General features: G+C 29.9%; 1 protein-coding gene across 1 annotated transcript in view; it reads right to left on the bottom strand.

The window, feature by feature from the left end:
* Window positions 1-2,861: 2,861 nt before the first annotated feature.
* Window positions 2,862-13,475, bottom strand: part of LOC105617137 — a 65,838-nt gene continuing 55,224 nt past the window's right edge. Inside the window, exons 7-8 of the mRNA XM_012198710.1 lie at window positions 8,916-9,297; window positions 2,862-2,914 (exon numbers count right to left, since the gene is read on the bottom strand). Coding sequence (XP_012054100.1) covers window positions 2,862-2,914; window positions 8,916-9,297 — 435 coding nt within the window. The remainder of the gene's footprint in view (window positions 2,915-8,915; window positions 9,298-13,475) is intronic.

Here is a 13,475-nt window from a genome sequence, read left to right as displayed (position 1 = left end):
AAATATTAAATGTGATGGAAAATGCGATCGGCAGCAAATTAATAAAATCTTGATATGATTCTATTTAGCTTCTGTACGTAGCTAATTATTTTCGGCAGAAGAGGTAATGCTTTAGATTCGCAGAATCTAATTCAAATTCGCAGAATCGTCAAAGAAACCATCACGCAGTTGAATTTGTATCTTCGTAAAGCGCCTTATTTCATTCAGAAAAAAAAAAGGAAATAATTGTTTCAGTTCTGTTTAACAATTCGAGAATAAAGAAAGTATGCTTGAATTCTTAATTCAATCCGTTGATAATGACGATAATAATTATCGTTAATATGGCATTCGAGCAAACTAATCGCTTGTAGTAAAATGCACCGGGCGACGCTAATGCTGGAACAATTACTTTACCGCGAACGCATGGCTGCAGCCATACAAAGCCATTGTTTTACTCGCGACAAAACGAGAAGCTTCTTGCACGGTTTCTCTGATAATTACGTTTCTTCAACTACGAGCGATGACCCGGGATCGCGTCAGGCTAGGGTGTTTAAAAAGTCCGGTAATTGTTTCTTCCCCCGACGGAATGAACAAAGGGTGACTTAAAAAGGTTTCCTAGTGCAACTCGCTTTTTGCACCAAGTCCCTCGTACTATATATAAGGTGTTCCAGATTATCAGAAAGGGTGACTTTTTTTCTTCGATTAGTTCGATTTTTGACCTTACAATTAGTAAAATTTTGATCGTGTGATTTTTAAATTCTTTCTGTGTAATTTATTTCTTTTTATCTATATCTTAAATTTATATATATATTATATACATATAAAATTATAATTACGCAACATTAATTTTCGGAAATTAATGGGAACGTATAAGCTTATTGAGCTTGAGTTTCTGCTACAATCTTTTATCATTTACGAGTATTACAAATATTATGTCGACATGTTATGATACTTTCATTGGGAGAAAGTACACTTTAATTCCAAAAGATGAAACACAATGAAAAAGAATGCAAGAATCTGGAACATCCGGTATACCCGGACATATTCGACGGGATTGTTTCAACTAGCGGAATGACTCTGGAAAAGCTCTGATCGATTATGCAGTAACCATTCGCTATTAATATTTATTGCTTTCGCGACTTCGTGCTTTCTACCCTCGTTTCTCTTCGGCCTTGGCGTGATGATTTATCGGGAAACTTTCGGTTGGCTCGTCTATCCCTCGTCGGAATAATAGACGGCGGTTTAAAGTTCTGGCGACATCGTGAACATTTTTATGAACATTGGCACGCTCGCTGGAACGTGCCTTCGATCGCGAAGCGGCGCGATTACGTTTTTCGAGCGTGATCGCACTGCGGCGAAATGGAAGTAATTTTAACGTCTCTCCGAGAGCGGGTGGCGAATGGGAGAGAAGAAAGATTCCGAGAAAACGGAAACGCGCTACACTTTTTGCATGGTGAATTCAGAACGGGAATCCTCTAATCTAACTCACGTGCCACGGATTTAAAACACGAACGACGATGGCACGTGCGATCAAAAGACAGGTTAGTGTGTGTGTGTGTGTACAAAACGAATTTATTAAAATAATAATTCCAAGCCTGTTGATTCTCGATTGGATATAGGATGCAATCGATTGCGCGTTACGTTGTAACTCGTTGTCAACCGCAGACGACGATATAGTTTAGTCGATCGAACTCTTTCAGCATCATTACGCAAAGGTTCAGAAGAAAAATGGATCGATGTAGCCGACACGCTGATAAGCAAAAGATGGAAGAGATTTTGTTTTATCGGCAAGCGCGCTCTCACAATTTATGCGTCACTGCAGACTCCGTTTATTTCACAATCAACGGCAGTTCTAAGTTATAAGATCGAATCGAATGAGAAAAATTTTTAATGAGAATTATAATAGCGTATCATTAGTCATGATAATTATTGTCGTTATTACTATTATCGTTCTGTAATGTCAATAATATATATATATATATATATATATTATTTTTTTTTTTCCCTATACTAATATTTCCTATACTATATAATAAATATTATCCAGATATGAAATAAAAATTTACGATTTCTAAAATTGCAACACGTGTATCAATATTGTACGGATAAACAAATGTCTACAACACCGAGCTTCCGTATTCTCTTGCGGTGTTATAACGACAGCACCGACATTATTTAGCGTTTCCCTTCGGTGATAATCAAAATAATGAAATTATTTGACCGGGGAAATTGATACGATATGCGCCTCGCGAGCCTCGAAGCATAGCGGGACATAAGCTTCTCTCTGTTCTCTGGCAAGCAGCCTGACTGGAAATTACAGGGAAAATGTGTGGCAGTTCTCTCTCTCTTTCTCTCTCTCGTTAAATTAATGGCGCAATTTCGATGTCCTGCCACGTGTCACCGCGGTGTTGTACGCGAGGGATGTTGCCATCGGCAAATCGAAGACTGAAACAGGAACCGAAAACATTTGCACAACCCCTATCGTAAAATAGTTCACGACTGAAATTCCGCAGCGTTCGCCTTACCTGCCTTTCCACGACTAACATATCGAATGTATTTGCGTTACGCTATTAACTCGATTAGCCATCACCTTCAACCCTCGGAGTAATTTATTAACGTGGTAATCTTTTCGCCTTCATGTAAAAAAAGTCAAAGAAGATATAGATTTAAGTTAAGTCAGATATCGATTATTCTTATGCAAATTGTGAATCTTTAGACTTTTAAATATCATATTTTATGATTTTTTAATGCATTTCTTGAAAATTTCTTAAATCTGCTTTCTTATGGATGTTTTTATGTTGGAAAACAATTATGAAATTTTAATGAGTTTCATTACGAGAAGGTATATGGGTGCTCTTAACCGCGACGCCAGTAATAGATACTTATTTAGCAGCAAACCACAGAATGGACGAGACATGTTTTTCCTCGGGCTCGTCTGTTACAAGTATAGCGTTAATATAATCCGTATTGTTTAAAGAGATTATGCGTGTTCCTCCGGGATTTGTAAAATTACACTTTATAGAATGACCGTGTATAAGACTGTGTATACGCGATAGAGGATACTTTGTTCATTTTAACAAGCCGTGCTGAGAGATCTCGCCTTCGAAGTTATAATTAAATTTTCCTCGTTAAAAGCAATCCGCGAATAGCGAAGAAGGAAGGCGTGGATCGAACATTGTTTTCGATGATTCGTTTATTTTATTCAACTTTTAACGAATTGAATTTTAAATGTCATCGCTTAATATGATAGAGTATACCGCGGTGATTTCAAATAGTAAAATATTTCTAATGTCGAAAATAATATAGATTTATATCTAGCGTCTCTTGAAGAAAATGAAGTTGTTATAATGTCTTTACCAAGAGATACTTTTTGCCAATGTTCGGATTGCCTTTGTTCAGATATAAACAATTAATCTATTGTAAATTAACGCAAGTTATTTACCTAAAGAATCTTTTAAAATGTACTTAAAGCTTATTATTTGTTCTTGTGATATAAATGTATATAAATCTTCAAGGCATCTTTTAATTTCAATTTCGTACAATCTCCAACATTTTACAAGCTAAAACGTCCAACTTATAAAATAACTTCGTAATCTTTCGATTGAATATCGCAACGTTTAACGATTCACTTTTTTTTTAACAATCTGAAAATTACAGCGAGTATATCCTATAATGCAATTGGTTACTTTGCAAAGCACAGAAAATCCCTTGGAATTTGCAATAGTTAATCCTCATGTTACACATGTACTCACACGGAGATAGTACGAATGCGTTTTATGTACAGATTCTACATGGAATGTACTAGTCACAGGAAATTCCGCAGAGCAGTAAACCATGCATGAGTGCACACGACGAAGCGAAGGCAGAATTTGCCGATTTACGAATTTGGACAATGATAATGATTATTTTGCATAATCCTATGTTTCCATTACCATTTTCCTGTTATTATTTATTCTCTTCTTTCTCTTTTGTATTTTTCTTTCCCTTCATTTCTATTATAATTTCAAGAAATTCTTTCTTTTTTTGAACATTCTCGTTCTTAATCATTTCTTAATATTTTTTCAAACAAATAACATATCATATGCAGATGGAAACAAGAATTCATTATATCTATCTACTACATCCAACCATTTTTAAGTTCTAAACACAATGCGAGATAACAGCGATAGTGATAGATATCGTGATAGCAATAATAGGAACAGAGGGAATCCAACATACGGGAATGCATATGTCAATGCATATAGGAACACGGAATAAGGCAATAATGATCAATTTCCGACGAGTTAGAATTCTATGTATCACTTTATCACTTACCAATCAGCGTTCATATTTTTCATTCTGTACTGTATATTATATGTACTGTAATCTTGAAGCAGATGGAATATGTTACAGAAGAATATATATATATAAAAATACATAAGAATACATAAGAATATACTACATGTATACGAAATCAGATTAATTGGCATTTTTATTTCTTTCGCGGCATTGTGCAACGGGAGGCGACAATTATGCGTTTATTTCTATAACATTTCTATTGCTATTCTTATCGCTATTGCCTCGCATTGTGTTAGGGCTTTAGAGTTGCTTCTTTTGATATATAAGATTTGTTTGCGTCGCATACTCCAATAAGTTTCTACCATAGCTTTTACTTATTCTAACTAGCGTGTTTGAATGAGTAAGTTGGAGGATGTTGGATCATGCGACGCGAACAACCCTTGATCTTCCCTTTATTCTATTATTCCAAGAAATATTCTTTTTCTATTCATGAACATTTTATTTGACATTTATTATCTTCATATAAATAAAAAAAAATGTCATATAAATCAATGTCACAAAAGGAATTATATTTATATTTTTTCTTGAATAATCCCTGAAAGAAGTTATATATCTCTATATACATTATGTGTCAATCCCTAAAAAGTCATTTTAAAAAAAGAAAAAAATATACGCCAAGTTATCAGTCATATTCAAAACAACTTATGCAAAGTTTCATTGCGATTCATTGATTAGTTACAAAAATATATATGTCACCCAACACAATCTTAATAACGGGTACTTACCTTTTCTCTTTCTTGCCTCACTTTCTCTCGTTTTTCGCTTGTTTTCATTTTCTCTTTCTTACACATCGACGTATAATACTGGACGGAGCATGTGACGAAATTTCTTTGATCTTTTGTGTCTTGACAGACGCAGGCCTAGAAAGATAAATGTTTGGACACCGAACTTTCTCTTTCTACTGTTGTCTCGTTCTACTATTGTCCTATTGGTCGAATCATGTTTCAGGATGACATGTGGCGTTTTTTCGTCAATCAGAAGTAACTACTAAGGCTAAGATCTTCATTTTCTGATCCCTAAAGATGAAGTCTTAGCTGTCGCTTTTAGTTGGATAACGCCCATGATAATTTGCTACTATCCAAACATCGTTCTATCTTTTTCTAGGTCTGTCAAGATGGCGTCAAGCTTCAATGCTATGCTCCATGATTCCAGTGCTATAACGATGCTTTTATACTCTCGTCCTTCTATAATCTCTTTCCCCCTCCTTTCTCTCTCTTTCTCTCTCTCTTTCTCTGCTCGTGTACATAATAATTATTATATATGTATACGCATTAATATTTATTTTCGTTACTAATTTAATATAATATTATATGGAGGCATTGTGTGAAAGCAGCTTAGCGAACAAAACGTCTTACATATATGGCTTTACGCTATATATGTGTCTGTGGTATATGTTTTATACGTACAGTCAGGACCTAAGAATTACGACTCTTTTTTAAATGATTTTCAGGACGCGGTAAAATTATTAGAATGCAATCTTTTAAACCTTTTTTAGATTATATAGCGATATATTAGAGACATGTTTGAGTCTGTCGTTGACTCTCATAGTTGAAGTATAACTATCTTAATAAAAACATTAGATTTTTTTTAATATATAGATCAATTAGATGAAAAAGCGCTCAGTGATCGGTTATCGTTCTGAATGCACCAAATGACGTTTACGCGTTAAGCAGTCAAGCGGCTGATTTTATATATATATATTTTTATCTTGGTATCGCGATGCGACCGCGTCGCTCGACACTTGATTTATAATTCTATTTATTTCTGTATATTTATGTAAAAATTTATTTATTTTTTATAAAAAATGTATTCTCTATATATTTATATACAAATTTTTTATATTTATTTTTGCATAAAGTAGATAATATTATAATTATATACTGAGAAAAAAGATATAGTAATGGTAACAAAAAAAGAAAATTATTCACAAATGGTTGATTATCAAATGGTTGGATTATTAAAATAACAAAATACAATTTTTTGTTAGATGAACAAAATTTTTTTATTTAATAGCGCAAATTTATTACATTTGTAAATAGTAATGTAAAATTTGGTTGTCATTACAAAATAAGTAGTAATTTCAAAATCCGATATGTAGGGCGAGGAACAGTTTCGCTGTCAGAGGAGGCGTGTCTTAAAATTCTCGTAATTAAAATTCGCATTACCTAATATAAAGCTAAATATAATATAAAGCTAAGACGATTCGAGGCTAATGTGGACTTCTCGGATTTCGCACAATGACCGAGTAAGTTCATAGTAACAACTATTTTTTCCGCACGATTAGTAATCTCAACTGTTTTAAATTTATATTTATATCTTTGTTAAGCTAAGGAAAAAAAACATAATTTTACTCTGTAGAAAGTGAGAGATATATGTATATTCTTATGTAATCGCTTTGTTCCAGTCACAAAATATTCTATTTCTAACTACAAATAATCTATAAACGATTCTATTATACGAAACAGTTTTGTATCATTAAATTATTAATTTATTTAGTAAATTCAACAAATTAATATTATCGTGGTAACGATATACCAATGGTTTGATTGATCATACATCAACAAACAGTTGAATCAGTAACAAAACTTTGATTATTGATACAAAATATTTCTTTCAGTGTATATTTCTTCATTTCATAGATATATCTTTCTAGTGCCCAAAATGTACATGTGCAAATGCGCGCGCTTATTACAATAAGTATAAAAATATGAAATTTATTTTATATGTATGGAAATTATGTTACATTAGTTGACAGTCTTGTATAATTTATGGTTCTTGACTCTAAAGATACAATAGTTTGCTTTATATTACAATGCTCAACTTATATAAATATAGTTTATGATGTTATTATCTAACTATATATATATATAGTTGAACATTGATTGTCATACAATTCGGTTCTTTTAACGATGTATCTCTATTCATGCGGTTCTTAACTCTTTGATCATGGAATGCAGCGGATGAGTTCTTTGATCATTCTATACTTGTTTTTAATATTGTTGTATTATTAATTTGACTTTTCTTTAGTGTACTTTGCCATTCAGCTAATTTGACAATACTTCTCAAGTTTGAAATTGAAGAGACTCCTTTAGCTGCATTCTTGGATCTTTTCTTTAATAACTTGTAATGTTTTTTTAACATCGCTCGAGGATAGCTCTGAGCCGAAACGTCCTTATCATTTTAATTGTAGGAACTATTAAATACATTATGTAACGCTTGAATAACTGCATCTTATTGTCTGCTCTCAATCGCCTATTTTTTGATATTTATTTATGAAATTTATTAATTTAAAAGTTATAAAAAAGGAACATTTTAGGCCTGATATCTTATTAACAATTGTAGTTCAAATCTGTGGAATGTCGAATTCTCATGCAAATTTTAATTCGTAAAATTTATGCTTTTTCAAGATAGTAAAATTTATATTTAATAAATGTGAAAAGATTTGATTTAAAAATTTTTTTAAGTACAAATAACAATTTCGCTGAGGATGCTCATCGCTTGTGTTGATTTTTTCCACTTGTAATATTGGGTTGTCCGGAAAGTTCATGTCGATTTTGAAGGAAAATTGAAACGTAGAAGATTAAAATTTTTTTTTAATTTCATTTATTAAATTTAAATTTTTTGTGGCACGAACTTTTCGGACAACCCAATATATTCCTAAATGTACGATACAGAAGAAACGTTACGATGGGAAGCGCTATCGTTGACACATATCACATATCCGTATATTTGAACGTAAAACTTTAAACAGTTTCTTCAGTCTACTCTGAGATCGCAATTTGGGCGCAAGTATCAGAAATATCAAGATATATCGTCAAAAGTTATGCGGCAGTAGAATGAATAAATGATAAAATACATGCTCTCTAAAACTATTTGAAAAACTAAAAAGTATTGTGAAATATTTGAGAAGATTCCAAAATGCATTTTGTAAAAAATTTCATTTTTTGAGTTAGAAGTGGCATACTGTTCAATGTTGAAAGATTCATATTTTAAGCTATTCTACGATATTCTAAACATATTTTTTTACACTATCATTTATATTTTACATCATGGTTTATCAAAACGCATTTTGAAAGTCTGTTCCTTATTTAACTTCAAATAATTTCTTTTCTAAGTCTATTCTAAGATCGCATTTTACATGAGTATCAAAAAATCGACGTAGATATTTTACATTATGTATACATATATGTATCTTAGCTTATATTTTATAAAAAGATTATTTAATAAAAAATACATTTCTTGCTTTTCCATCAGTACGCTAAACCTTATCCAAGTGACATTCAAGTTGCGGGAGAAATATAATTTTAAATAACTATATACGGATCAATAAAAATATTTTTCTTATTCATATCTTTGTTCTAGTTTAATTAATGTTTACGAAATTTTAATTGTTTTTGCAGCTAAATAAAAATAATTAAAGTTCCAAAAATATATATCAGATTGGGTTATGTATATATTCTATATTACGTATATTTTATTATTGAAAATACTTATAATATATCATTATTCATATAATATGTCATTATTCATATCTTCAAGTATATAATCATTATTCATATCTTCACTCGTTATACTCGAACTGTCTAATGAATTAATACCTTCAAGTATATAATCATTATTCATATCTTCACTCGTTATACTCGAACTGTCTAATGAATTAATATCTTCAAGTGTTATGTCATTATTCATATCTTCAAGTATATAATCATTATTCATATCTTCACTCGTTATACTCGAACTGTCTAATGAATTAATACCTTCAAGTATATAATCATTATTCATATCTTCACTCATTATACTCGAACTGTCTAATGAATTAATATCTTCAAGTGTTATGTCATTATTCATATCTTCAAATGTATAATCATTATTCATATCACTCGATATACTCGAACTGTCTGATGAATTAGAGAAATCATCAACTGATCCTCTTCTTCCTCGAGCATTTGCCACCATCTCGGGTGCATCCGTTATGCAAGTCTGTAGCAGTAAAACATTTTAGTTAGCTACATATTAATAAAAATATTTTTCCTTATTAGTATCTATTATTTGTTCTATTTAACACTTAGAACCACTAAGATTAGATATTTTCCTAGAACTACCGAAAGTGCCACCATTCATTGTTTTCGGTTAATGAGGCGTTATTTTTATATTATTTCTTTTATTTAGGATTGTATTGATATAATTTTGATATTCTATAATTGCATAACAAAATTTTATTGCACTCAATTTTTATTACAATTCAACAATAATTTTGCCATTTGCACATGGTTTCATCGTTCGCACCTACATATTATTTTCTTTCGCTGCTATAGAAATAATAGACGAGCCGTTGAACAACTAACTGAACAATCAACCTTCTAATGGCTGGAATTAAATGGTTTAATTCGATATCTCATATTATTCTGCGAAAAAACATCTATATACATTTTATATTTTTATATAGTCGTTAAATAGTTATGAACAATTTTTTGTTTAAAAAATGTAAACTTTGAGAAAAACTTTGAGTATAGATATAATAAGAATTCTGAAAAAGTTCTATAAGCCCTCTTAATTTGATCAAAATGAACATTTTTTATCTCTTAGACTTTTTTTAAAAATCAATAGTTCTTAAGATAAAAAATGTCTAAAAAAATTGAACAATGACTAATTTTATAATTTTTTTCTCACAAACTAATCATCTAATTAGTATGAATATAAAACGAAAATATTTAGCCAATCTTAAATTATAATGAGAATTTTATTTTATTTTGATACCTATTATTCACTATTATTCACACTTAAACTACTATTATTCACAGTTAAAACATTAAAAATTATTATTACTCTAAAAAATTATATTTCCATCGGAAATCCTTTAAAAATTATTTTTAGTTGCATATAATAGTCGTTTCTATTCTCTTGTGACATTTTTTTTAAAGAGATTGAAAAAAGTATCAAAAAAGATTTCGAATGCATAAAAAACTGTTTTGAATTTGTTGAAAAATTTAATGGCATGCCAAGATAGATTGAAATTACAAATTGGTATCCTTTGATGTGACATCAATGCATATTAATATTCCTACAGAATTAGCTATTAAAAGCATAGAAACAAGATGGAAATTTATTGCAAAAAATACAACGATACCTATTAATAAAGTTTTTAATAGCTGTTTCAATAATTTTAAATTCTATTAGAGTAGAAGTTTCAAGTTTGATGAAAAAATTTTTAAACAAGTTTTCGATATGCCCGCATATACAGGATATATCTGAAATAACGTTCACTAATCATACAGTGCTATCTCTATTAAAAAACTGACGTGAGTCGAAAAGTTCTCTACCATTTTGCAATTTTTGCAATATTTTTTTTAGTCACCTAATGAACAAAATGTCTAAAATTGACAATTGATATAAATATAAAACAACTTTAAGATATCTTTAAGAATTCTTTAAGAAACAACTTCAAAATATTTTACAAAGAACACTGGAATATATCTTAAAATTATATTATATCGATATTATTCGGCAATGTTTCGAAGTTAATATCTCGTCAACTATTGTGAAAATTGCAAAATGATAGAGGACTTTTCGATTCAGTTTTTTATTAAAAGTAGCATTATATGATTAGTGGGCATTATTTCAGATATACTCTCTATATAGGATCTCCGTTGTCTCCAATTCAGCGAATCTAGTATTGCAAGATTAAGAGAATGATATTTTTATTACTATCACTTTTATTCCTATTTATTATATTAATTATGTTGATAACATTTTATTTGTTGTTCCACAGACAAAATCAACATGATACTCAATATGTTCAATTCAATCATGACAGAATAAAATTCACAGTGATATCAATTTTCTTGATGTCAGATGATACAGGATGGAAAAATCGTGAAAAATTTAACATCTATAGAAAATCTACTAATTCTGATATAGATATCTAAATTTAAAATCGAATCACCCTATAGAATATAAAAAAAGGAATAATGGACAATTAGACATAATATTATTTCTTCCGCATCTTAAATATCAAAAAAAGAACATTTCTTTTAATGATAAAAACATTACTTAATGATGAATATCCGTTACATATGATTTTTTGCACAATAAATAATCGAGTTACATCGCTGCATCAAAGAAATGATTTGAAAGAAAAAAGATAATAAATAATAATAATTCCATATTTTCCATAGCAAAAAAATTTTCTCAATTTCTTATTTAAGCAATATTTCGGTATAATTCAAAGTTACAGCAGAAAAATATGATTTTAAGACTTCCTATAAACAGTATAAATTAACGAACTGTCTCAATAAATTTATTGAAAGGGACAATTTATTAACAGGAAAAGTTGTAATTTGTAAATTTGATATAATAGATCAATGTGATGTTGTTTGTAAAATAAATTTCTTAGACTGTGAATTTTCTTATGTAGGACAAACAAAAAGGAAAGAAAGAATAAAACTAGAATTAAAGAACATAAAGCAGATGTTAAAAAATTCTCACTTTAAATCATTTCCTATCATCAATTAAATAATGAGCACAAAATGAGAAATTTCTTTTTCGCTTTGTGGACCTGTCACATGTCCAAAAAAATTGCAAAAATTTTCAAATTTCTAATGTAAAAATTTAAAGTTTTCCCTATAAAACGTTTTTAAAAATGTCTCTACGATTTTTTATTACCGAGTTGTTGCAAATTAAATAATTATTATAATTAAATAAAATGAATATTTTGATTTTGATTGCTTATAACTCCATCAAAACCATCACTTTAAAAAATAGATTCTTAAATTCTCTCATCAGATAGAGTAGATTTAGATTTTATTTTATTTTTAACAAAAATAGCAGCACGATAATTAAGTCTTTCCTATATATATTTAATGAATGCAAGAAGAAGAGATAGATATAAGAATCTTAGTTTTTCGTACCTCGCAAAAATGTACTATAAGTCTTGCTTGATGCATTAATCGAAACCATGATGACGTATTTATGGATATAGCATCGAAGAAGTCTTCTCCATGTTTTTCTATAGTATACGAAAGTAATATTAGCACTCGCTCGTATGCGAGTAAGATCTCGATCCAATCGCTATAATCAGCGTTAATGATGGACCCATTTGCTCGCGCTTCGATTTGAGCTTCGAGATGAGCTTCGTTATATTCTGGTTGATTAATCATTTTTGAATTTCTGTACACACAAAAAAAAGCATATTGTACATAAGTAATAAGAACTTTATTCAAATATTTCAAAAGTTCATATGTCCTTAAATCTAAGTTCATCACATCAAAATTCGAAATATATTCTGAATCTCTTAATAAATTTAATACTTCGATCGAGATAATTAAATTAAAACAAATTCAATTTGATTGTAAAGTTATTTCTTTGATTAATTTTATAATATTCTTAGAAAAAGAAGAAATTTTTATTTAAAGCACAATAATAAGCACAATAATAATTTTTCTAAAATTTGTAATAAGTATAATAGATATATTTAAGATTATTATCAAAAAATATTCTTTGTTAATTTAAGAGGAAGAAAGTAAATTGAATAATCACTATTCTTACCAATAGAATATTCTTCTGCGTATGTAACACACACTGTGGTATAATGTAACACACACTGTGGTATAATGTAACACACACTGTGGTATAATGTAACACACACTGTGGTATAATATAACACACACTGTAGATACTATGTGGCACACAGTAGATACTAAGTGAACTCGAATTTGACTTCACCTCTTCAAGAGATTGACTAAGACTGACTAAATTTCGAAACGCAGTATATATATATTTGTGAAATTTTTGCACAGGTAATTTTTTTCCTTCTTCTGATTGGTTGAAAATTAGGAACGCCTTCTGAGGATAACCCTCAGAAGGTTCAGTTTAACTTTCTAAGGGTGGGGAAGGGGTGAAATAGAGACGCAGAAGACACGCATAGAAAAAATAAAAGCTGTCTTATTTGTCAAAAACTCTACCTGAACATGATTTATGTTCCTATGAATAGGTATTGTTTCGAAATGTTAGAAATATAAGAGAAAAGCCGAAACTGTAAAGAAAGACGCTTCTTTAAAGAAAGTACGTTTTTAACTCGAAAATAGGCGCGTCCTGATCATTTTGAGCGAAATATATTTTCGCATATATATATATATATATATATATATATATATATATAT

This window comes from Atta cephalotes (assembly GCF_000143395.1).
Source record: "Atta cephalotes unplaced genomic scaffold scaffold00011, whole genome shotgun sequence".
Taxonomy (NCBI): domain Eukaryota; kingdom Metazoa; phylum Arthropoda; class Insecta; order Hymenoptera; family Formicidae; genus Atta; species Atta cephalotes.
This window is presented reverse-complemented; position numbering and strand designations above follow the sequence as displayed.